General features: G+C 42.9%; 1 protein-coding gene across 6 annotated transcripts in view; it reads left to right on the top strand.

Moving 5' to 3' along the window:
* SLC35E3 (solute carrier family 35 member E3) overlaps positions 1 to 24,325 on the top strand; it is a 53,084-nt gene that overhangs the window by 10,560 nt on the left and 18,199 nt on the right. For 2 of the 6 annotated variants that reach the window (XM_081248559.1, XM_081248555.1), the window contains one exon: positions 3,549 to 5,993. The exons of 1 other annotated variant lie outside the window; for it this stretch is intronic. In XM_081248559.1, coding sequence (XP_081104685.1) covers positions 3,549 to 3,735 — 187 coding nt within the window. In that variant the 3' untranslated portion in view covers positions 3,736 to 5,993. Of the gene's footprint in view, positions 1 to 3,548; positions 5,994 to 12,245; positions 12,314 to 16,623; positions 17,374 to 18,587; positions 18,877 to 24,325 lie in introns of those variants that run through there. 3 more of the 6 variants (XM_081248557.1, XM_081248560.1, XM_081248558.1) reach the window with 3 other exon arrangements.

Below are 24,325 nucleotides of genomic sequence, written 5' to 3'. Positions count from 1 at the left end.
GTGCAGGCTCAGTAGCTGTGGCGCATGAGCTTAGTTGCTCTGCAGTATGTGGGATCTTCCCGGACCAGGGCTCGAACCCGTGTCCCCTGCATTGGCAGGTGGATTCTTAACCACTGCGCCACCAGGGAATCCCAATAAATATTTTTGAAAAATTAAAAAATAAACAACACTTAATAAATGTTTATTTTGTGTCAGGCACTGTTCCAAACATCTTGTGTGTATTAAGCATTTAGTTTTTACAGCAGCTCGAAGAGATAAATTCTATCATTTTATTCTACAGAAGAGGAAATAGAGACACAGAGAGGTTGAATAACTCACTTGGAGTTACCCAGCTGAGAAGTGTGGTGTCCAGATTTGAGCCCAGGTAGTGTAGCCCCAGGATTTGTGCGCCATATGCTGCCAGATCAAGGCATCCAAGCATGTGCCCTGACTCAGAGCGTCCATTCATTCAGTCAACAAGTACTTATTGAATGCCCACTATAAACTGTTCTTTGACTTAATAAATATTCACATAGTGAATATCTACTGTCTGTCAGGCACTGGAGATATAGTAGTGAACCGAAGAGACAAAAATCTTTGCTCTCACAGGCTTAAGTTCTGGGGAGGGAGACAGGCTATAAACAAGAAAAATAAGAAATGGGCATATACAGGGCTAGATTGTGTTAAATGCTAACAGGAAAGGGGATGTGAAATGTTGGGGACAGGGTTGCAGTTTTACGTAGGGTAGTCGGGAAGGCCTCAGCAAGACGAGTACTTTTGAGTAAAGACCTGAAGGAAGTGAGGTTGCTCTGTGCAGAGCAGGATGGGTAGCGTTCCAGGCAGAGGGGACAGCAGGTGAGAGGCTGGAAGGAACAAGAAGCCTGTGTGGCTGGAGCGGGAAGAACAAAGGGTAGGTTCTTTGTCCCTGAAGAGTGACAGGGGGCCTGACTGAGCAGAACTTCCACACGAGGACTCCTACACCAAGTGAGAGGGGACGGCGTTGGAGTTTTGAGCAGAGAAATGCCATGATTTTCTGTCTGTTCTAATAGGATCCTTCTGGGCTACTGTGTTGAGAACAGACCGGGGATGCTTTTCAATTTCAGTGCTATTGGCCTTTTTGGTCCAGTGGACAGGCCTGTCCTGTCCATTGGAGCATGTTTAGCAGCATCTCTGGCGTCTACCCACTAGACGCCAGTAGCATCCCTTTCCCCAATTATGAAAACCAAAACTGTGTCCAGACCTTGCCCAGGTGACACAGTCACCCCTGGTTGGGAACCACTGTACTGAAAGCGGCAAGAGAAGAAGGGAAACCATCAGGAAGCCATGGTGGTTTGGTACCAGGACAGTCGCAGTGGATATAGTGAGACGTGATTGGGTTCTGGATATATGTTCAAGTAGAGCCAGCAGGTTTTATTGGCAGACTGGATGTGGAGAATGAGAGAGGAAAGAAGGTTGCCACCCGGTTGGGGCCTGAGCACCTGGCAGGGTGGAGTTGCCATAGACTGAAATAGGACAGCCCCCAGGAGGTTTGGGGGCGGGGAGGAAGACCAAGGGCTCAGTTTTGGGTAAAACGAGTCTGAGTTAAAGGTCGAGGTCTCGGCTGGAGGTATTCCGGAGGGAGTCAGTAGTGTGTGGATGTGGTAGAAAAAGAGGGGCCCAAAGACCGAGTCCTGGGTCACCTCGGTGTTGAGAGTTTGGAGAGATGACAGGAGCTAGGCAGAAGGGGCAGAGAAGGAGCAGTCAAGGTGGAAGGAAGGAGGACAGGGTGGAGAAACCAAGTGAGGAGGAAGGGGAGTCAGCTGTGTCCAAGGCCGCTGGCAGGTCAAGCTCGAGGAAGGCTGGAAATGGATGGAGGAAGGGGTGTGGTGGGGTGGAGGGCACTGACGATTTTGACGAGAACGTCAGCGTGTCCAGGTGGAAGCTGACCGGAGCAGATGGAGAATTAGAAAGAGGAATTGGAGATGTCGGGTATAGATTGCAACTGTTTTGTTTTGTTTTATTTTTCTAATTTACAAAAGGATTCATTGGAGCATTTCTTTAAATTTGCCTTTCCTCTCGTGTAAATATTGTTAACAGATCATGAGCACTTCAAAGCGAGGCTGAGGAGTAAGGAAATGCTGAAGTGCGGGAGCCGGTTCACTTGAAGATAGCTCGTAATTGAAAACGAAGCCTGGTTTATCATGGTTATAATTAACATCCTTGGGAAGGTCCTCCATCCCACAGGAAAATTACCCCTGTTGGGTCAGGCCAGCGTAGGTACCCTGGCGACTCAGCTCGTGCTGTCCTGCCCGGAAGCAACTTCCAAGCTGCTTAGTTGGGCTCAGAACAGAGGAGGGAGGCTGGGCTTTGAGGTCGGACAGGTCCAGGTGTGCCAGCCCGGCCCCGCCGCTGCCTGTGGGCCTGCGTGACTTGTGGGAGATCTCGGGTCTCACTCTCATCACTTATGAAACGGGGGTTGTGGTACCTACAGAGTTAGGTGAGTGCTTGAGAGAATGTGTCCAGCACCTGGCAGATGTTTATTATGCATAAGTACTGCTGTTGATAGCTGACCCATAGGGTGCTTACTGGGTGCTCGAGGCCTTGCATATATTAGCTTAGTTAATCCTCACAATGATGCTGAGGCACAGAGTGGTAGCTCTTTCTTGTATTGTTTTTAGGAAGAGTAGATGGGTACATATCAGACATCTAAAAAATAATAAAGTACTAATCCATATATAAAAAACTACTTAAAATATGGGAAGAGAATAATTTATAAAGGAACCATTTGTGTGTCTTTAGTTTGTCTTTTAAATGAACAGTGATTTGGAAACACCCTAATCCAGCAGCAAGTTACTGGCAGTCTACTCGTCTCAAACATGGACTTTGGAGTTAAGTAGACCCATCTATGTTTGGCCTCTGTCTCTGCCACTTACTAAGTCTGTGATCTGAGTTACTTAAAATCCTCAAGCCTCTACAGTTGTAGATGGGTGGAGTGATACCACAGTGAAGGGAAATGTGATGCTTAAATAAAATGGTGTTATATATGCACCTGGCATAGTGCCTGGCATGTATTGGGGCTCAGTGGTGTTCCATCCCCTGTCCCCGATTCCATCTTAAACTTAAGCACACTGGCTGTGTTGACCTTGTGTCAGCCGTCTGGCGCCTTTCACGTCTCATCTGATTTGCCAAGGGGAGTTTAGAAATGGCGCCATGAAACAGCATCACAAATTGCTCTACAAAAGGCCTTCTCTGTACCTTGTTCTGAATCCCTTCCCCACCCTTGTGCCGCAGCCCCTTTTCTTTGGAGAGGTCAGCAGGGAGAGCTGAGGCGGTCTCCTGTGACTGATTAATTGCTAAAACCTACCTGAAGAAGCTAGGATCAAGCCAGCACTTCACTGAAGTTCCTGTTCTTTAGACAGGGTGGGAGGCGGGGCGATGGGGGCAGGGGTGGGGCCGCTGTTTAGTCTGCGTTTCGTGCCCTTCTCTCCAGGCACAGGAAGCTTTTGCTTCGTGGAGTGTGTGTGTGTGTGTGTGTGTGTGTGTGTATAACATCTAGCTCGTTCTTTTTTATCCTTATCCAAAAACCTCAGCTATAACATGTTTGGACACTTCAAGTTCTGCATTACTTTATTTGGAGGATATGTTTTATTTCAGGATCCATTGTCCATTAATCAGGGTCTTGGCATGTTATGTACACTATTTGGCATTCTTGCCTATACCCATATTAAACTCAGTGAACAGGAAGGAAGTAAGAGTAAATTGGTGCAACGTCCTTAATTAGGTTTTCGTAGAGAAAAGAAAGTCGCCTGAAGAAGATAAAAAAAAAAAGTATTAAGTGTGCAAGTTACTTTCAAAGATGAAACAAAAGTTATATGGCAAAATACATTAAATGATGGTTTGAAAGAAGTTAAGCAAAGGAAATTTTATTCATAAATATGACTTTCTTGGGACTTAACTGGTGGTCCAGTGGTTGGGACTCCACACTTTCACTGCCAAGGATGCAGGTTCGATCCCTGGTCAGGGAGCTAAGATCACACAAGCCGTGTGGCACAGCCAAAAATTTTTAAAAAGTTTAAGTAAAAATAAAGTAAAATAAATATGACTTTCTCTTTTAGAGTACCTTTTTTAAAAAACGTAATTCTCTAAAACATGGCTCATGCTTCTTTTCAAAGATGATTCTATGAAGTACACAGAATGTTTGGTTATATCAAATGAAGTACATGAAATTAAAGGTCTGTAATGGTGACAAAGGAATTCAGATCACTGTACTACAAACGTGTAGTGGTTTTTAAGGAAGGACACATAGGAGGTCCCCAATGTGAGCTCTGTTATAATTTAGGCCAAAGTATTCAAGTCAGAATTGAACGCTAGCATTTCTATTGATATTTTAGTTGTTTTAGTGTAACTTCCTGCTTTTTTCATTTATAGATATGAAATAACATTTCTAGAAAGCAGAGTGTAGTAAAGGGGACCAGAAGCCAAAATCCGGTTCTAAAAGTACCATTTCTCTAGTAGAAAATTGATGTAAGAAGTTAGATGTTATAAAAAAAACTACAGTTTCTGTAGGTATTCTCTTGTTTTGAGCTCTCGGTGAACTCTAGAAACTATACATGAAGTTAAAAAACAAAATGGCTCCATGTTTAAATGGCTCAAAGAAAAGATTATGGGAGGGGTTGAGCAGGTTTCTTCTTATCCTGGTGACTGTTCTTCTGGCCTCTTTGAGCATTTCATGTTGGTAATTTCTTAAGACTACCTTCCTGCTGTCATTCCCTACCCGCCACATGTGAGGCATCCGTGGAGCTTTCTTTGGCACTGAAGGATTTGGAGTGAACTATGTCAGCCTTTCTAAGGGGGCTGAGGAAAATTCTTGAGCAGCAAGTCAAGGCAAATTTTATCAAAGACTAAGCAGAAGCTTGATGAAGATACGAGGAAAGATTTGAAGGAGAAGTAGAGAAACAGTCAATATTTGACAAGTTCCATGAGTTTTTTAAAGGGATAATTTAAAAAAATGTTATAGGGGAAATACATGATACTTAAGGAAATAATTGTGCCACATATTTAATTGCAAAATCTATTTCTGCCTTCCAACTTTTGACATTTGAGAATTCAAAGCAGTTGTTGATAACCTCTCACAATAAATTGACTGAAACAGGTAATCCCTCTTGTAATAAATAATTCTTTTTCTAAACATGGTTTAGAAACTTCAAGTGAGAACGCAACACTTAGGACAAAGAGCCACGTGTAGAAAATATGCCTTTTAGGATTACTTTTTTCCTGGACTGTTTGAAGTGAAAAGCCTCACTGAAAATCTTATTTTGACAGAATTTCAATGTATCAGTCAATCTGTTGTGTGATTTTTATGTGTGGTTTTCTGTTTTTGTTTTAAATACTTTTGATTCTTCTCCGTTTCCAAAGATACATTTTATTGTGCTAAGAAATACAAAGCAGATTGTCTTGCCAGATGGACCTCAGGAGTTATGTTTGTCTAAGAAATGTTCTCTGTGTATGTTTAAATTAACATATAATTATTTCCCCAAAGCTGGAGAAAAGTATTTCAGTGTTCCAGAGGATTATGTGACTTCTGTGCACTAACAGCTGAGTTGATTTGTGCCATGTACAAATTCTTCTTAACTGTAAATACAACTTGGGGAGGGGATTTGTAATAAATGTTGGGGGAGAGTTATAATAAATGACTGATGTCAATAGGAATGCAAGGAAGGTTGGAACAAGATAGCATGGGGGCGTACGTATTTATAAGTGAATAAAATATGTACTCCTGGAACTAGAGTCTGATAAACATTTTTTGCCCTGAAGACCATCTTCCCATTGAAAAGGAGATTCCTGGAGGAAAAAATGTACCAGACCATAAGGACCAACCATAGAGACAAACCAGAAATGCAGTGCTATGGAAGAAAACATGCTGGCTGTCCTTTTGTTACGGATGTAACTGCACTTGTTTTTTATTGTATATTCGATGACTGGACCTCAGCTGTTACCTATTATAAATAAAGAGAACCTGATGTTTTTACTTTCAAGTTGCATGTTAGGACCGGCAGAAGAAGGATGGCATCTGTGTATATGCAGGGGTAACAGTGGCCTGTCCAGCTCCCAAATATGCAGCATCTAATGAAACAAAATCCTCATCTCCCTTTTAAAATAACATAAAGGAGAAATCTTTTTCTATGAAATGAAGCAAGCTTTTTCCTGTTGCGTTTTTAAAAATACTTTTTAAATATTGCTAGTTTCAAATCAGTGGTCATCTTTTCTAAAAAAAATCTACTTAAAAGCAACAGCACTAATCGAGCACTCCACATTGACCCCATCGGTGAATAGTTGTTGGGTGAATGAATATGCAGAATGGCCAAAGGAGAAAGTCTGATTAAACGAATGAAGACCAGATTTATTAGATAGATTCTGTTTTGCATTTCTGTTTCCAAACTTGAACTGGATTATACTTGCTAACATCATGAATACAATGATCATTTCATTCATTCGACAAAGTTTTATTGAACATATATTTTGTGCCAAGTACTGTGCTAGGCACTGTGCAAAGACACTCCTGTGTTCCCTGTGATCTTAAGAAATATTGGTCTAGCAGAAAAGATAGACATTAATTAAATTAAAATGTGAGTTTATTATTACAAACTCAAATAGTAAAAGGAACATGGGGGCTTCCCTGGTGGCGCAGTGGTTGAGAGTCTGCCTGCCGATGCAGGGGACACGGGTTCGTGCCCCGGTCTGGGAGGATCCCACATGCCGCGGAGCGGCTGGGCCCGTGAGCCATGGCCCCTGAGGCTGCACGTCCGGAGCCTGTGTTCCACAACGTACCACAAAAAAAAAAAGAACATGGTTCTCTGGAGCATGTAACAAAAGAATCTGGCCCAGGATTGGCTGTCAGCAAAGGTGTCCATGAGGAAAGGACAACTCAACTGAAATCTGATGGGCATATAGAAGTTAGCTAAGCAAAGAGGGGGATTGCATTCTGATAAAAGGGAATAGCACATACAAAGGCCCATTGGTTGGAGGAGTTTATGATGAGTTTAAAGAACTGCAAAAAGGATGGAGCATAACGGCTACATTTAGGGAAGGGGAGATGTGGTATGACACAAGACTGGAAAGGAAGGCCAGCCTCGGACCATAGAATACCTTGTAGGCGTTGTTAGGCATCCAGTAAGAGCAAGAAGGGAGTGTTCTGAACGTCATCACGGTCGACCCCTTCGTTTTGAAACAGTTGGAAGAGAACCAGAGAGATGCTAGGAGACCTGATAGCTTGAAGGGGTGGTGGTGAGATGACAAAGTGGGTAGATCAAGAGGATTTAGTAGATGGGATCAAGTAGACTTGAGATGGATTGGAAATGGAGGGCATGGGAGGGGATGAAGTCAAGAATCACACGTGTTTGATTTGGGCAGCTCGAAAGAGGATGGGCCCCTCTCTGAGGTAGGAAACGCGAGAAGACGGTTGGGGTGGGGAGGATGGAGCCCGAGTTCCTACATAGCCATCTCGATTTTGAGGAATCTTTGAGAAATCCAATTAAAATTATTAATCAAGTAATCAAATATACAGGTCTAGAAGTCAGGAGTGTTTTCTTTTTAATTGAGGTATAGTTGATTTACAATTTTAGTTTCAGGTTTACAGCTTGGTGATTCAGTATTTTTACAGATTATATTCCATTAAAAGTTATTACAAGGTTATAGCTATAATTCCCTGTGCTATACAATATACCCTTGTTGCTTACCTATTTTATACATAGTAGTTTGTTTCTTTAAATCCCATACCCCTAAGGAGCTCCTCCCCACTTCCCTCTCCCCACTGGTAAACACTAGTTTGTTTTCTATATCCGTGAGTCTGTTGCTGTTTTGCTATATACATTCATTTTTTTTCTGACTTATTTCACTAAGCATAATATTCTCTAGGTCCATCCACATTGCTACAAATGGCAGAATTTCATTCTTTTTTATAGCTGAGTAATATTCCATTTTCTGTATGTGTGTGTGTGTGTGTGTGTATACACATGCACCACATCTTTATCCATTCATCTGTCGATGGACACTTAGGTTGCTTCCATATCTTGGCTACTGTAAATAGTAATGCTATGAACATTGGGGTTTGTGGATCTTTTCAAATTAGAGTTTTCATTTTTTTCCGGATATGTACCCAGGCGTGGAATTGCTGGATCCTATGGGAGTTCTATTTTTAGTTTTTTGAGGAACCATACTGTTTTCTGTAGTGGCTGCACCAATTTACAGTCCCATCAACAGTGTACAAGGGTTCCCTTTTCTCCACATCCTCATCATTACTTGTTATTTGTAGACTTTTCGATGATGGTTATTCTGACAGGCGTGAGGTGATATCTCATTGTTGTTTTGATTTGTTTCTCTAATTAGCAATATTGAACATCTTTTCATGTGCCTATTAGCCATCTGTATGTCTTCTTGGGGACAGGAGAGTTTTGGTTGCAGTGGAGATAAATGGGTAGTTACTGGAGTCTGCCTGATGAGGATGAAAGCATAGACCAGGATGAGCTTACCTAGGAAGACAGTATAATGCAAAAAGTCTACAACTGAGCCTTCAGGAACTCCAGCATATACTGGCAGTGGTAGGTAATTCTGCAAAGGAAACTGAAAAGGAAGAGTCAAAGAGGTAAGAGGAAAACAAGGATGATGATATAATGGAAGAGAGGATGGCCAAAGGTGACAGTTTTGTTGAGAGGTCAGGGTAGACATGCACAGAAAAATAACCACTGTATTTATTGACAGTTTACTGTGGACCTTAGTAAAGCTGTTTCAGTGGCGTGGTGGAGGCAAAGAGTGGGTTGGAGAAATCTGAGTGGTCAGTGTGTGAGAGTTAAGGAAATGGATCCCAGGGTATAGACAATTCTGTTGCTATTGCAGAACTGCAATATTTCAAGCAATATTGAATGTTGCTTGACATGAATGGGGGCTTTTTGTATGTGAGTCTACGACTTTTTTCATAATGCTAATTTATTATTATAGGATTAAAATTGTAAAGCACCAAATATCCCTGTGTAACCCTGGAGGAAGTGCACATACTTCTGTAACAGGGATGATCTTTTACTCTGAAAAGTTTTGTTTTTGGCTCCTGAATATACTTGAAATGTGGGTTGCTATTAATAAAATCAACAGTTAACTTTTGCGAACCACCAGCATACTTTGAAAAAAACAATCTTGCAAGCCCACTAAGGGGTGATCAGTTACGCATTTTCTTGTCTCTGTCACAGCTGAGGTTAACAAAGGGGAAAGAAACCTGCCAAGAGAAACGCCAGTCTGTTTGGGAGCAGGGCTGGCTTAGACATAGGATCGTGGCTTCCAGTCCAGACTCTGCCTTTTTGACCAGGGTGGCCTTTGGCTTTAGACAACTCCCTTGCCCCTTAGGTCTCAGTTTCTTCATTTATAAAATGAGGGCTTGGATCCAGGTGATTTCCAGGGGACCCTCCATCTTCAAAATCCCCTGATTCTGCTTTTTCAGATTAAAATTGTAATTTCTCATTCACTTACATTGAGAGCCTATTAGATTAAATTAATGAGAAAGGTTTTGTTTGGTCCTTATGGGAACTGTTTTCTTGTTCATATGCACTTCATTACTCATATATTGTTTTTTAAAAGTCTATGCAAAACATTAATTTTCATATTTGTTATATTAGAAGACATGGTTTCATTTGATTTATCCAGTCTGCTTTACACTTCACATGAAATCACTGGGAGGTGAATTAATGCCAATTCAACTAATTATTTATGGGTATTTGGAGGATTTTTTTGCTCTACTGTTTTTAATTTGGCAAAGAGCGTATCACCCAAACCATAGTAATTCACATTTTTCTGTTTAACTAAAAATATCTCATAAATACTAGGTATACCACAAGAACAAGCCTGCATATTTATTTAACCAACCAGGACTATGCCTTTTTTAAAAAGAACTTTATCAGAATTCCCTGGCAGTCTAGTGGTTGGGACTCCATGCTTCCACTGCAGGGGGCACGGGTTCGATCCCTGGTCAGGGAACAAAAACAGGAATAGGTATTTGGTTAGGAAATACCAATACCACAATTAGCACACAGCACAGTCAAAAAAAATTTTTTTAATAAATAAATAGGACTTATTTTTTAAGAGCAGTTTTAGATTCATATTCACTTCTAAATTTTGAATTTTTTTGTTACCTACATGAGATTATTTTTCCTTTTAAAATCAAATGATCTGTATCAACCAAATGTCTTCATTTTTTTCCTGTTTGTTCTTACACTCCCCCCAAAAAGTCAGTTTCCTGTTTTCTCAATTCCTGTTTTCTCAGTTTAAAATTAGAGCCAGCAGTTCGGTGCAGGAGAGTGATGGGTGGGCCTTAACCCAAGAGTTGGGAGGCTCGAAATCAACTAGTCTGTTGAGATCTCCTGGGATATCCAGAACTGCAGTTTACCACAGGAATGAGCAGACTCTCCAGGTTTTTCTCTGCCTGGAGTTTGGAAGCAAGACTAACCTTGGGACTGGAGTTCTTAGAGAATTATGGAGTGACGCCTTGGCCATATTTGTTAGAATCAGAATGCTTTATACAACTTACCAAAACATTATAAGAGAAATATCGGCAAAAATGCTGTGGAAGACACAGTTGGTTTCCTAACCAAATACCTACCCTCTAGAGGCTAGACATGCTAAATTCTCTTATTACCATGCCGCCACATCCACAGAACATGGATATCTAGAATTGTGCTAATTGGTAAAGGAGTGGTGAAAGAACCTGATCCAGAAGTACTGAGCTGCTTAAGCAATGCCATCAGCTGCCTATCTCCAGTCTTCTTATTCTAGATGGAACTAAACCCTGATTTGTTTAAGCCACTTTTAATTGATACTTGCAGCTAAAAGTATGCCAGTGAACTTTTGAGGGTAAAAATGGAGGACTTGATCTATCTGATAGATTTTACAATCCAGGAAGCAATAAGTAAATGTAACTGGTTAAAAGTGAAAATAGGCTAGTGGCTAGCCTGACGCCAGCCATCCTTGCATTCCATAGAGCACCAAACCCTAGCGAGTGAGGTGGATGGAAGAGAGGGAATGATCTGATGGACCTGGGGACTCATGAATGGGGTCCAAACATGGGGCTATTGCTGGCTTGGGGTGAGTGAACCAGTTCCAACCAGGAACAAACTTTCCAACCAAGTGGGAGGTGGCCTACCTTGCCCTCCACCATCCTCTTTGTGCTCCCTGACTTTGGTCATCTCCCATTACCCAATGCTCCCCTTGCCCCAGCAACCTTACACCTCTTCAGTCACTACCTCATCCCCACTACTTCCCCCAGTTCTTCAAGTTGAGTTGGTAGATGAAGGAAGCAGTATCACCAATGACTACAAGGTCATGCCTAGGTCTTGGAGCCGGGCATCAATATGAAGGTTCTACAGATATTCAATAAGAGGACCTAGGAGAAACTCACTCTAATAATGGTCCAGGACCTCCATAAAACCATAGGAAGAGGGAACTTCACTAGAGGGTCTCCCAGTGCCCACACAGGACTATGGACATTGGTGAGAACGTGTGTGCTGAAAGGAAATGTCTGCTTATTATCACAGAATGATTGTCATGGAGAATTCAGCCAAACAGAGGACCATTCTTCTGTAATCAAAGAACATCTTGAGGACATCCAGTGCTTGTACTCAAACAGCATTCCTCACAGGGGTGTCAAGCCTGTGAATTTCTTACACCTCGAAAAAGCTCAGTGCTATTCTGAAACTCAGGGATTTTGCCAAGGAAACTATGAGCTAAAACTTCTGCCCACTTTTCCCCTGACACAGCACTGTGTGGCTCTGGAGAAGTATGGCCTCTCATCATGGGTTCTTGAATGTTGTCATGTTTATCTCCATTCTAACCCAACCTTGGTCTCCCCCTTTTTCCCGGTGTGAAGATGCACATCCAAGTGGGACAGTCTGAATTTCCCTGCCCTAAGGGGTCAGAGGAATCAGGAAGTCAAGATGAACATCTAGAACCTGCTAGAAATGAAGTTCACTCAAATAATGACTATCGCAGGGTTTATGAACTACTCCTGGATCGTGCGGGCCACAAAAGTCCTCTAGGTCAGTGCCATTCAAGGTATGGTCTGTGGACCAGTGCCAACCCATGAGCAGTTTGTTACCTGTTCAAAGAAAGTAAGTACAGAAATTGAGAATAAGTGTTGAGAAACTTCTATAGCACTTTGGTACCGCTATGATAGCCAGGCATTTGATTTTGTCTTTTACAAAAGTATCACTCTGCAATGGACTGAAAGTAAAAAACTGATCTTCAAACAGTTCGTGCAGGACTGCCTCCGCCCATGTGGGGAGAATACGAAGGAGATGGCCGGAGTTTGGGCCATGAGGTGAGTTGGTTATGAGGAGCTTTGTGATTAAAGCCTGGCCTCTCGGTTACTTGGCTTACCGCAGGTCTTCTCTTAGGGGCTTTGAATTCCCAGACCTCCCCTGCCCACTAGAGTCTTGGAGTTTAGTGGAGGGACAAGAAGAGCATGTGCAGTGGAAAGTTTGGGGCATCTCATCCACAACTCGTTAGTCTGATGACCTCTTCAACATCTCCGCCGGGCAGTCCAATAGATATCTCAAACCGACACACCCAAAACCAGACTGATCTTACCCCACCCCAAACCCACTCCTCCTGCAACATTCCCTTACCGTTTGCTCGAATGAAAAATCTCAGAGTCATTCTTGACATTTCTCTTTTTCTTACCTTCTTGCCCAGTCTGGCAGGCTGGTTGGCGATACCTTCCCAACATATCCAGAATCCAACCTGTTCATCCATTTCCACTTATATTGCAATGGCCTCCTAAAGGATCTCCCCACTTTTACCCTAACTCCCCACAGTTCACAATACAGCAGCTAGAGAGGTCCTGTCGTGTCACCCCTTTGCTTGAAACCCAGCAGTGATGCCCCCATTCTACTCAAAAATCCAAATCCAAGGGGGGGCCTCGGGGCTGTGTAGCGTATGACCTTACCTCCTGTCACCCTTCAGCCCCTCCTCTGCCCCCGCCATTGGCCCTCACACTGCCCCTGCACGCTGCAGGCGTGCTCACAGCTTGGGATGTTTGCTCCAGCTCTGCCTGGGAAGCTCGCTCTTTGTTGTCTGTGTGGCGAACTCACTTCCTTCTAGTCTTTCCTCAAAACCTCACGTTTTCCATGAGGCCTACCTCACCCTCACTCCCAGCAATCTGGACTCTCCTTACCTTGCCCTATACTTTTTTCTTTTTTCCATAGAACTTGTAACTTTATACTGTACCATTTTAACATAGGCATATATTTATGGTTTACTGTCCGTCCCCACGCCAGAGTGTAAGCTTCACAAAGATAGGGGTCTGTTTTATTCATTGATATATACAAATGCAGGCACTTAAATACTTGACAGATGAATGAATGCATTTCCCTACAGCAGCTTTTATTAATTCCCTGAAGAATTCCCCCTAAACCTCAATGTTACTTTAGAGGAAGGAAAGCAGAGAGAGAGAGAGAAGGAGGAATAAGAGAGCTATCCCTAAAATCCAAGGTTGAATTATCCACTAAAAACGACAGGAGCTGCTTGTGATCTGCCTCACCCTCCCGGTCTCCCTGTCTTTCATTGCTCCTGTATTCCATTCTCCCATTCAGGAAGGGCCAGAAACGCAGAGGTGACAGGTGAAGGATGAGGACTCATCATCCTTTGACAAACTTCGGGACTTCACGTAGGCAAAGCAGGAGAGTGCATGAGGGGCTAAATCTATTTCTCCACTTTCAAAAAGTACATTTGTGGGCTTCCCTGGTGGCGCAGTGGTTGAGAGTCCGCCTGCCGATGCAGGGGACACGGGTTCATGCCCCGGTCCGGGAAGATCCCACATACTGCGGAGCGGCTGGACCCGTGAGCCATGGCCGTTGAGCCTGTGCTTCCGGAGCCTGTGCTCCACAACGGGAGAGGCCACAACAGTGAGAGGCCTGCGTACCGCGAAAAAAAAAAAAAAAAAAAAAAAAAAAAAAGTACATTTGTGCCAGAAGTTACTGGGTTTTTTTCCATCAGAGCAGGAGTTTGGAACAAGGCATCCAGATCCTCCCTTGCATCTCTTCAACAGAAAGTTGGAAAAGAGGGGGGAAAAAAAGCAAAGATAAAGTGTGACAGAGAGAAAACAATCATGAACAACATAACAAGCAATAATAAAATTAAAAGGATAATCGAGATTTTTAACACACCTCTATCAGAAGTGGATAGAGCAAGTGGCCTGAGAGTAAAGTTGTCTAATAGGTTTCATGAGGACGCTTTTCTCAACAAGCAGAGGACACACATTCTTTTCAAGTGCTAGTGGAACCTTTACCTTTAACAGTAAAGATTAACAGAGATGGTATAAATGGTTGGTAGGTTGAAGAGTTTTTTGTTTTTTGTTTTTTTTTTTTTTGCGGTACGCGGGCCTCTCACTGTTGTGGCCTCTCCCGTTGTGGAGCACAGGCTCCGGACGCGCAGGCCCAATGGCCATGGCTCACGGGCCCAGCCGCTCCGCGGCATGTGGGATCTTCCCAGACCAGGGCACGAACCCGTGTCCCCTGCATCGGCAGGCGGACTCTCAACCACTGCGCCACCAGGGAAGCCCTGAAGAGTTTTTTGTTTTGTGTGCATTTATTAAAATAATAAAAACAGGGAATTCCCTGGTGGCCTAGTGGTTCAATCCCTGGTCAGGGAACTAAGATCCCACAAGCCGCGTTGCATGGCCTAAAGATAAATAAACAAACAAAAACAAACAAACAATTTAAGCCATCTTTTATTATTTTGGGATACTTAATGCTGAGAATGGACTAGAATCTTTTTTTATATATTTATTTTATTTATTTGGTTGCCCCAGGTCTTAGTTGCGGCTCACGGGCTCCTTAGTTGCAGCACGTGGGCTCGTTAGTTGTTGGCAGGCAGGCTCCTTAGTTGCACTCGTGGGCTCCTTAGTCGTGCTGTGTGAACTCTTAGTTGCGGCATGCATGTGGGATCTAGTTCCCTAACCAGGCCCCCTGCGTTGGGAGCACAGAGTCTTAACCACTGTGCCAACAGGGAAGTCCCCCTGGACTGGAATCTTGAATGATCAGATTTCAAGGTACAGGTGTTGAACCAGGTGATCTTGTGCTTCAAGGAGGCTTTGGAAGTCACTACAGGTGAGATTAGAAGTCTTAGGAGTGGACTCTCTGACCCAAGATATGTGGCAGGAACCAGAAAGGATGTAAGCAAAGCGTGAGGAAAACAGCTCAGGAGGAGGGAAATGGTGAAGTCATTTGCAGAACTTCTCAGGAAGATTAAAAGAATGAATACATACATACATACATACATACATGTGATTAATAAATAAATATGGGTTGCTACTAAACATGGAGTGACCAAGAGGGACATTTTGGGCCACTTCTCTGGCCCCAATTTCTAATATTATTCCTAATGTGGAACAGCTGGTTGTCCTAGATCTGTTACTCCTTCTATTTAAATTAGTTCTAAAATTTTATTTTAAAATCTCAATGCATAATTTCTAAAATTTTAATTAAAATTAAAAATGTTCCATATGCTTTTCCGGGAGCCTTCTTTGCTAATTGGAAGAGTTTTCTCCATGACACTTGAGGTTGAAGGAATGCAGTTTGCTTCCCTCAGCCTATGAAAATGAGACTTGTTTTCTCCAGCATCTGCCTCGTAGGGCACTGATTGAGGCTCAGCAGCCTCAGACTCTGGGCTAACCCAGAATGCATGCACAGTCACAACATGGATGACGGGAGAAAGTCTTGTTTAAACTCTGGTTGTGGCCAGTGTCTTTGGGGAAGGAAAAATGCAAGTTGAGTTTATTAAGAGGATTATTTTTAAAACTATAAGGTTTTGGGCTTCCCTGGTGGCGCAGTGGTTGGGAGTCCGCCTGCCAATGCAGGGGACACAGGTTCGTGCCCCGGTCTGGGAAGATCCCACATGCCGCGGAGTGGCTGGGCCCGTGAGCCATGGCTGCTGAGCCTGTGCGTCCGGAGCCTGTGCTCCGCAATGGGAGAGGCCACAACAGTGAGAGGCCCACGTACCGAAAAAAAAAAAAAAAACAAAAAAAACTATAAGGTTTGTGATTGCACTCTAAATGTAAGTCACTTTTTTAAAAATTCACTTTTATTGGAGATTAGTTGATTTACAATGTTGTGTTAGTTTCTGCTGTACAGCAAAGCGAATCAGTTATACATCTACTTAAGTCACTTTTGGAATGAATACAACGATGTATGTGACACAGGGATGAAAAATTAATTGTCATTCTTATTGTGAATCTGACAAAGTGTTCGTAATTAGGGATACCTGTGGTATTGGCACTTGCCCATTAATTCAGGATGTTCTCGTATTGAGAATTCTTTGGGCAAGCAAGGATTCTCTACTAAAGGAAGAAAAGCAAGATCCTTTAAAGTAGTATTAGTGTGAGTAGAATCTCATTTTGCTGGATAAAACCATTACAGTTACAGTTATAAGAGGATTGTCTGAACATCTTGGCATGCAGCCCATAACCGCTCTGCTTTGCTAATAATAAGCAATACTGCTTGCAGAAATGTTTCTTTAACTAATGCATTTCCTAAGTGGTTTCCTGTTGACTTCTCTTTTTCTTCCTTGCCCCTAGCTTCGAATATTCAGCAAACCTCAATCCTGACCTCTACTCTTTCTTTATTCTCTTAGAAGCTCCTTGAGAGGGGCTTCCCTGGTGGTTCAGTGGTTAAGCATCTGCCTGCCAATGCAGGGGACACGGGTTCGAGCCCTGGTCCGGGAAGATCCCACATGCTGCAGAGCAACTAAGCCCATGCGCTACAACTACTGAGCCTGTGCCTTAGAGCCCGCGAGCCACAACTACTGAAGCCTGCACGCCTAGAGCCCATGCTCCGCGACAAGAGAAGCCACCACAATGAGAAGCCTGCACACCGCAACGAAGAGTAACCCCCGCTTGCCACAACTAGAGAAAGCCCGCGTGCAGCAACCAAGACCCAACACAGACAAAAATAAAAGAATTAAAAAAAAAAAAAAAAAGGAAGCTCCTTGAGAGCAGAAAGCTTGTGTGTCAGCCAGTGGGTAAACCAGTGTCAGATACTTATTAGACATTATCTTTCACTATCAGTTCTAACCTGGTAATTCTCAAAACCACATCTTTAGTTCCATGTTCCTGTCCATGATTTATTGTTGTTCTTTCCACTGAAAATTATGTCCATGAAAAAAGCACTTCACTCCAGCTCATAACTCAATCAGGAGTGAGTTCTTCCTGAAAATAACCAATGTACATACTTCAGTGTACGGCCAGAGTGTTTTATGTGTACTTCCCATTTTATCATACAGAATCCTGAAAAGTCACGTACTCAAGGGTAATGACTAAATAAAATAAATAATTTTGACTGCTTCTTCAAGGACATTCTTAAGTGACTTTTAAGTGAAACTGGCTTTTTTTTCCTGTGGAGGTGAAGAAGAATATCATGACTGCTAGTACAGCTGGTGCCATGGCCTTGACTTCATGCCAAGGGGCCAACAGTTTTACCCACCATTGTTTTTGCACCATCAGGGCAAAAGTCAACACAGTGAAAAAGCAAAGGAAGTCTTACTATTATTATGAAGAGACTTTTGACCTTACAAGACCCTTCCAGGAGGTCCATGGACCATACTTTGAGAACCGCTGCCGGAGGCCTTCAGGATGTCATGGCAAACAAGACAACAATGTCACTGCCCCTGTAGAGCTTAAGTTCCAGTGATGGAAGACGATCGACAAGTAGAGAAGTAAGCAGGGGTGACTTCAGAGCATGATCGACTCTGTGAAGAGCATAAACAAGGAGAATGTAGGGGACTTCCCTGGCGGTCCAGTGGTTAGGGCTCTGCGCTTCCACTGCAGGGGAGCAGGGGTTCGATCCCTGGTCGGGGAACTAAAATCCCGCATGGCGTGCAGTACAGCCAAAAAAAAAAAAGGAATATGTGATAGACAGTCTCGAGGGATGGAGGAGGGGCTGCTTTTAAGAAGCCCCTTGAGAAGGTGACATCTGAGCCCAGAGCTCAAGGATGAAGGGGGGTCTGCCATGCACAAGACTGGGGAAGAGGTTTCTAAGATGATACAGCAAGGGCCAAAGTTCTGAGGCAGGGAAGAGCTTAGCATTTGAGAGAGACAAGAAAGAAGGCAGTCAGGACTGGATAACAGCACTATTTTTTATGGCCCTTAAAATTCCTTTAGGAGGGATTCCCATGTTATTATCACTAACAATAATAACAGTATATGTATTAACTTATTTAATCCTTGCAATAATCCTGTTATCCCCATTCTATAGATGAGGAAACTGGGGCATGCAGAGAATGGGAGAGTTGGTGTCAGAGCTAGAACACCAGGCAGTATGGCCATGGAACCTATACTTGTAATCTTTAGAGCCTCTTTTTTAGAAAACAATCACTCAATAGGTAAAACTTTCTTGTTAGTGCACATAAACGCATAGTGTGTGTGTGTAGTATATCTGATGTATCCCTCTTTACTTTGGGTCTGGAGAACTAGAAGCTATCAAGTCACAGACAGGAATCTATCATTTGAGGAAGGAACAGTAGCCATCAGCTCAGTGAAAGGAGTTTCTCTGAATAATTCTGCTAAAAAGTTTCTCTCTCGGACTTCCCCGGTGGCACAGTGGTTAAGAATCCTCCTGCCAATGCAGAGGACACGGGTTCGAGCCCTGGTCCGGGAAGATCCCACATGCTGCGGAGCAACTAAGCCCGTGCGCCACAACTACTGAGCCTGCACTCTAGAACCTGCAAGCCACAACTACTGAAGCCTGCGCGCCTAGAGCCCGTGCTCCACAACAAGAGAAGCCACTGCAATGAGAAGCCTGCTCACCACAACTAGAGAAAGCTGGTGCCCAGCAACAAAGTCCCAACGCAACCAAAAATAAATAAATTCATTAAAAAAATTTTTTTCCTCTCTCAATGTGAGCAGTCCGAGATACATTGATTCTTTATGAAGCTTTTGTTTTATTCTAAATGCGATATAAACAAAGAGCAGTGAGCTTTGAAGCTGAACAGTCTACTCAGCACAAGTTCCTCTGTGTAGGTTGGTTGTTGAGTGGCTAGTCTAACCTCTGTGGTGGTCTGATAGGGAGGTTACAAAAGGATGGTGTCCTACTGCCAAATCTATGCAGAGAAGCAGGAAGGTTGTAATTCCCTTTCTAGAAGCAAACCTGGCCTGAGATACCCCTCCACTCCCTCACCTCCACCCCAGCCCTCAGTAAGGGGACCTAACTGTCAGCTTTGATGGGAAAGGGCAACCTTCCTGGAAACAAGGGCAGTGAGACCACCCATGGCACATTCTTGAGATGTTGATGCTGACCCGCGGCATCTCTTTTTTTTTAATTTATTTTTTTATTAGTTTCTACTTTATAACAAAATGAATCAGTCATACAGGTACATCTGTTCCCATATCCCTTCCCTCTTGCGTCTCCCTCCCTCCCACCCTCCCTATCCCACCCCTCCAGGCAGTCACAAAGCACCGAGCTTATCTCCCTGTGCTATGTGGCTGCCCCCCACCATCTATCTACCTTACATTTGGTAGTGTATATATGTCCATGCCTCTCTCTCACTTTGTCACAGCTTACCCTTCCCCCTCTCCATATCCTCAAGTCCATTCTCAAGTAGGTCTGTGTCTTTATTCCTATGACCCGCGGCATCTCTTTAATCCTCTCTTTGTGGAATCTTCTCTGCTTTGCTTCTCAGTTCATCACCACCCCAATCTGCAGGCACTGGGCGAAGGATGGACCCTGGCTCCAAAAGTCGCTGTCACTTGAAATCAGACTTACTCCCTGGTTGTGGGCACTCTGTCCTCTGGATTGCAGCAGAACCGTGTTTCTTATAAGAGGCCAACCCCAGTCCAGGGTTTCACCATCTGTACCTTAGCCTGAATAGTAGACTCTGGCTTCAACTCACCAAGGAGCCCTGCTCTGGGCTTCTGGAAATTATGTGGCTAAATCAAGATGTGACACTGTGCCTAGTCTCTCCTGACAATAAAGAAAATACAATATGTGCTTGATTAATTTTCTACCTCTGACTTTTGTAATTTGTAGACTGTAAGCTCCACGAGGGCAAGGTCTTGTCTGTTTCTGCTCACTTTTGTACCCCCAGCCCTGGCACAATGCCTGGCACGCCCTGTTCATTGATTATTCATTTAATGACTGAATGACTAAATGAGTGGTTTCACTGGACACATGGAAATAGACATTTGAATGTAGTAGAAAATTTATTCATCCACTTGGTCTTTTATTCACTATTCCACAAATATTTATTGAGCACTGATTATGGCAGACACTCTGTTGGATGCTAGGAATGCAAAATCCATGGGTGAAGCAATCTAACCAAGGGGACTTTCCCAACTAGGCAGACTCAAAGAAATAGTCCTTTATTCAGTGGGTAGCGTGAGTCAAGAGTCCTTTGTGTGCAGCACACTGTGCTAAACCCAGGAAAGCAGAAAGAAATGGAAGACATTTCCTTTCATCACAGAGCTGTCAATCTAAAGGCCAGAGAACACAGCCCTATGCAAAATACTAAACTGTTGTGCAGTGACACATATATGAACAAGAAAATATTAACATGTCCCCAAACGCTGCAGCTCTCTGAGTAATCAAGTGATCATTACTCATGGTGTCACTGTCAGAGTTTCTGTCTCCTGGAAAGCTCTCCCCACCCTCTGCTTAGATAGCTTCCCCTAATGCAGATCTCAGGAAGGCTGTGTCTACATCTACATCCAGATGCCCCTCTGTTAGTCTCTCTTTTTTTTTTTTTTTTTGCTGTACGTGGGCCTCTCACTGTTGTGGCCTCTCCCGTTGCAGAGCACAGGCTCCGGATGCGCAGGCTCAGCAGCCATGGCTCACGGGCCCAGCCGCTCTGCGGCATATGGGATCTTCCCGGACCAGGGCACGAACCCATGTCCCCTGCATCGGCAGGCAGACTCTCAACCACTGCGCCACCAGGGAAGCCCTGTTAGTCTCTCTTTTAAGAACCCATTTCTTTTCCTTCCAAATCTTCATTCCAATTTGCAATTATATATTTACTTGTTTGTTTCTAGACTTTCTCCTTCACTGCCCTGAAAGCTCCAAAAAGGCGGGGACTTTGTATGTTTTGATCAGGCTGTCTTTCAGACATCTTGCACTGTATAAATATTTGTTTAAAAAAATGAGTTAAGGACCACAGCCAAATTCCTACTTAAAATACTTTGATGCCTGGCTGAGAGGGTTGCAGTGGCAATGCAAGAGACTCCTGACACAGCTGGTCAAGGTCGCTTTCCTTTCCACATTATTGCTAAATGGCTATGCCGGACACAGTTCTGATCTAGATCCTACTTTCCTTTTTTTTTTTTTTAACCTTATTTATTTATTTTTAATTGTGATAAGGACTCTACTTTTTTAAAAAATTGGTGTTTAAATTTTAAGGGATTTGTTTCCACAATTGAAGTCATATTGGCTTTACTGAAATTTTAGAAATAAATGTTTTTAAACATCCACTGATGTAGAAACATATCACAAATCAAGTAAATTGATACCATGGAAGATGATATAAGTGGAGCCATTTAAAATAGAGCTGGAGCAGGTATTCCAGAGGAACTGCCTTGCATGTCCTGTTTTCTGACTTCTGAACTGGACCAAACTGCCAACAATCCAAGAAGTCAGCAAAGAAACGAGAATATTCTGCTGAAAGGACCAGGACATATCAATGGACTTTGACCTAGAGACCGCTAGCTTTTCCTCATCTTTTACCAATGAACACTTCACCTGATCGATTACTTCATCTTACACTAACGAACTCCTCTTAAAAAACAACTTACCTCATCTTCCTCTCTTTTCCCCGTAAGAACCCTGAGCCCTTCTCCAGGAATCAAGACCCTATTTGGGTTTCTGTCTAAATCTGTGTACCCCAAATTGCAATTCTTTGATCCCAAATAGACGCTTTGCCTCTTGAACTGGATTCCTGTTTCTTTAGGTTTACAATACTCTGTTTTCTTTTTTAAATTTTATCGGAGTATAGTTGATTTACAATGTTGTGTTAGTTTCAGTTGTACAGCAAAGTGATTCAGTTCTACACATATATATTTTCATTCTTTTTCAGATTCTTTTCCCACATAGGTCATTACAGAGTACTGAGCAGAGTTCCCTGTGCTATGCAGTGGGTCCTCGTGGGTTATGTGTCTTATATATAGTAGTGTGCGTGTGTTCATCCCCAGCTCCTGATTTATCACCCCCACAACGTTTTCCCCTTTGGTAACCGTTAAGTTTGTTTTCTGTGTCTGTGAGTCTGTTTCTGTTTTGTAAATAAGTTCATTTGTATCTTTTTTTTAAAAAAATTAGATTCCACATATGAGTGGTATCATATGATGTATGTCTTTCTCTGTCTGACTTACTTCACTTAGTATGATCATCTCTAGGTCCATCCCTGTTGCTGTAAGTGGCATTATTTCATTCTTTTTTCATGGCTGAGTAATATTCCATTGTATATGGATATATGTACCACATCTTTATCCATTCCTCTGTCGATGGACACTTAGGTTGCTTCCATGTCTTGGCTATTGTAAATAGTGCTGCAAGGAACATTGTGGTGCATATATCTTTTCGAATTATGGTTTTCTCCTGATACATGTCCAGGAGTGGGCTTGCTACTATTTTTAGTTTTTTAAGGAAACTCCATTCTGTTCTTCATAGTGGTTGTACCAATTTACATTACCACCAACAGTGCAGGAGGTTCCATTTTCTCCACACCCTCTCCAGCACTTATTGTTTGTAAAGTTTCAGTGATGGAATACTCTGTTAAATAGATATCCACTGGTCTATCTGTATTTTGTTTTTTTTGTTTTGGGTTTTTTTTAACTTGCTTTTATTTTTTATTTTTATTGAGATATAATTGACATATAAAACTGTGTCAGTTTAAGGTACAACATGTGATTTGATACATATATTGCAGTATGATTGCCACCATAGCATTAGCTAATACCTCCATCACCTCACATAATCATCATTTCTTTTTTGTGGTGAGAACATTTATGATCCAGTCTCTTAGCAGCTTTGAAATATATACTACAATATTGTTAACTATAATCACAGTGCTGTGCATTAGATCCCCGGAACCTACTCATCTTCTTTTTTTTTTTTTTTCCGGTACGCGGGCCTCTCACTGTTGTGGCCTCTCCCGTTGTGGAGCACAGGCTCCGGACGCGCAGGCTCAGCGGCCATGGCTCACGACAGGCCCAGCTGCTCCGCAGCATGTGGGATCTTCCCGGACCGGGGCACGAACCCACGTCCCCTGCATCGGCAGGCGGACTCTCAACCACTGTGCCACCAGAGAAGCCCCCTACTCATCTTCTAACTGCAGCTTTTTACCCTTTGACCAATATCTCCCTAATCCCCCTACCCCAGCCCTACTTTAAAAAATAGTCAGAAATATCCTTTTTGAAATTACTCTATTAATTTTTGTTCCTATTTTTATTTATTTATTTATTTACTTTTGGCTGTGTTGGGTCTTCGTTGCTGTGCGCGGGCTTTCTCTAGTTGCGGCGAGCAGGGGCTACTCTTCTTTGTGGTGCGCGGGCTTCTCATTGTGGTGGCTTCTCTTGTTGCCAAGCACGGGCTCTAGGCGCACGGGCTTCAGTAGTTGTGGCTCGCGGGCTTAGTTGCTCCGCGGCATGTGAGATCTTCCCAGATCAGGGATCGAACCCACGTCCCCTGCACTGGCAGGCAGATTCTTAACCACTGTGCCACCAGCGAAGTCCCTGTTCCTATTTTTATGTGACGTATTTAGATTTATGTCTCTAAATAACTTAAGAGTGAAGAGGACACTTTAAGTAAAGTGATGAAAGATAGAAAACAGCCTGACCAAATTTTTAAAAGAAATGACAGCCTCTAAGGTCGAAAACAAAACCACGGTTAGATTGTAGCATTTTCTGGTAGTTAGAGGGAGCCATTGCTGCTGCTGGTTTTCTAAACCTTAAACTTATTTATAGAGAAACTTCCTCTTCTGTCATCTTAAAACCAAAGCTTCTTCAAAGTTTTAAATTTTAGTTCAGTGAATTCCCTTAAAGGGGGAAAATCTTAAGAGGAAGAAAGAAATAAAATAAGTAGTCAACTGATTTATTTTTCAGCGTTCAGAAATGCTGCTTATTAGAATTTGAATTCATTCTCAGACTTTTCAGAGAGATTTGAAGGGCCCTGCTGTGTTTATTAACAACACAATGACCAGTTAGAAAACTAGGGAGGGAACCGTTGAAAAGGAAGGAATGACTAACATCAGAGGGTCAGAGCCCTAGAATCCTGATGACTTAACAAGTCTGAACATGTGGATTTTCCCTTTAAAGAAACATTCTGTGCTGATTTCTCATTTTGGCCCCAGTAATTAC

The sequence above is a fragment of the Mesoplodon bidens genome, assembly GCF_964165515.1.
Source record: "Mesoplodon bidens genome assembly, chromosome: 11".
Taxonomy (NCBI): Eukaryota; Metazoa; Chordata; class Mammalia; order Artiodactyla; family Ziphiidae; genus Mesoplodon; species Mesoplodon bidens.
This window is presented reverse-complemented; position numbering and strand designations above follow the sequence as displayed.